This window comes from Rhincodon typus, chromosome 41, assembly GCF_021869965.1.
Source record: "Rhincodon typus isolate 14 chromosome 41, sRhiTyp1.1, whole genome shotgun sequence".
NCBI lineage: Eukaryota > Metazoa > Chordata > Chondrichthyes > Orectolobiformes > Rhincodontidae > Rhincodon > Rhincodon typus.
Window position 1 is genome coordinate 7294752 of NC_063372.1, and position 1925 is coordinate 7296676.

Genomic DNA, 1925 nt, shown 5'->3' on the forward strand with positions numbered 1-1925 from the left:
ACACACTCACAGTCACATTGGCTCAGTCACATTCTCAATCTACACACGCACACATACACAATCACACGCTCACAACGCACCCCCAAACACAATAGATGAAATCTGAGGCATTTGTAGATCTTTCCTCATTCATCCCGTGCGAGGCACTAACTGGCTGAGAGAGAGAGAGAAATAGAGAGAGACAGAGCAAGGAGACTCGGAGAGAGAGAGATGGAGAGAACATGATCAGCGGTCCATGGGCCCTGAGGCGGCCTCATCCCGGCCCCCATCTCCATAGCAACGGGATGCAGGACTGTCTGATGCCGACCCAGTCTCCGAAGGTCGGGATGCAGGCTCTGATCGTCATGGTATCGAGTGCTGAGCACCTCGCATACAGCTCACCTCAGGGATAGTGAGGGGTGTGGGGGCGGGGAAGAGGGAGAGCAGGCAGGGAGCAGCGGCTCCATCCCACATTAAACTCTGCAGCACTGACCCTTCAAGCGCGTCGGTGTTGTGCTAAAGCTCCAGCCCAGCCTGGAAACCCGGCTCGGTGGTCATTGTGTAGAGCTGGGAGCGAGCAAGCGGCGATGGAGCCCACAGCATCCCTGGTTTAAATAATGCATTTGGCAACACTCGCCTCCGGCTCCGATCCTAACATCGGAGCTCTCTCTGCTTTATTTCTTTTTTGACATCTGAAGTGCTGTTGAAGGGGTTCGGGGAGATGGTGGGGGGAGGGGGGGTACAGAAATGTGAAGGGAGGTGGGGGGAGTTGCGGGAGGGGCAGTGTGAGAGCTTCAAAATGTTTGTGTGTGTGTGGTGGGAGGGGAGAGCTCCCGAAAGGACTGAATAATTCATTCAATGAAATGCCAAGTGAACGCGCTCGTGAAGAACAAATATTCTCGGAGGCTTGCGTGAGCAAGGTTCCTCAAACCAAACCCCCCCCCCCCCAAAAACCACCCCCCCCCCCCCCCCCCAATCAAATCCTCTCCAAGCGAGACCTGACAAATGTAATGCTTGACAATGTGTGGGAGCCAGGGGATGGGAGAGAGTAAATAATGAATTAAACACACGATGGGTTCCTCTGGTCTATGGCTGAATCGAGAAGACAAGGATGTAGCGAGTGAACCCCAGTTTCCTCATAAGCTCGACCCGCAAGGAATTCTCATGTTTTTGTTGTAAATAAGAATAATAAAGGCCGGGGGCTGGAAGGTGGCGGTGGTGGGGGGGAAGAGTTCTCTGGTTAAATTCCAGCCCTGGGTGAATGGCAGAATCGTTCTTACCTGGGTCATGAGGCGGTCAGCTCCTGTGTCCTCCTCGTCTTTGAAGATGATGTCAGGGTTGTAGTTGGGAGTCAGCTCCTTGAATTTCTCGGAGGTGCGGCTGATCTTGCCCTCCGACCTGCCGCTCGCCCCCAGGGTCTTCTCAGCCACATTGGGGATGAACTGCTTGTAGAGCAAAGGGGTGAGCTTACGGGACGGTCTCCTCCTGCCGTAACCCCGGCCGGGGCCACAACTCTGCACCGGTACCAAGAGGCAGCAGCACAGCAGCCCGAAGCGAGCTAATTCGGAGCCGGGCTGCATCTCCCCGCCTCTCGCCGGCTGCGGATCGCTTGGAAATCGGCTGCTCCCGGAGGACTAGCGCGCACTGCCGGAGATAGAGACACTCTCCTCACTGGCACAGCCATGGAACACAAATTAAAAAAAAGAGCGACGCGCCACCAAGAGAGGCAGTCCCTCGTCAGGCAGCGCGTTGTCGCCTGGTCACCACCTTGTGTGCGCACACACACACACATACACACAGAGGGAGAGGACAAGCCAAGATTCAACCCCCCCACCTCACCTCAAACCCCGCCTGCTTCACTGACAGCCCTCACCAAACACCCCACTCCACCACCAGAGTTCCCCCAAAGTACCGTCTCCCCTTCATTTCAACCACTTTGACCCCTC

At 55.7% G+C, this 1925-nt stretch overlaps 1 protein-coding gene across 1 annotated transcript in view; it reads right to left on the reverse strand.

Annotated features, from left to right (window-relative positions):
- The window catches only part of LOC109920868 (sonic hedgehog protein-like), a 43407-nt gene extending 41848 nt beyond the window's left edge, over positions 1 to 1559 (reverse strand). Inside the window, exon 1 of the mRNA XM_048618859.1 lies at positions 1260 to 1559. Coding sequence (XP_048474816.1) covers positions 1260 to 1559 — 300 coding nt within the window. The remainder of the gene's footprint in view (positions 1 to 1259) is intronic.
- Between the last annotated feature and the right edge of the window lie 366 nt (positions 1560 to 1925).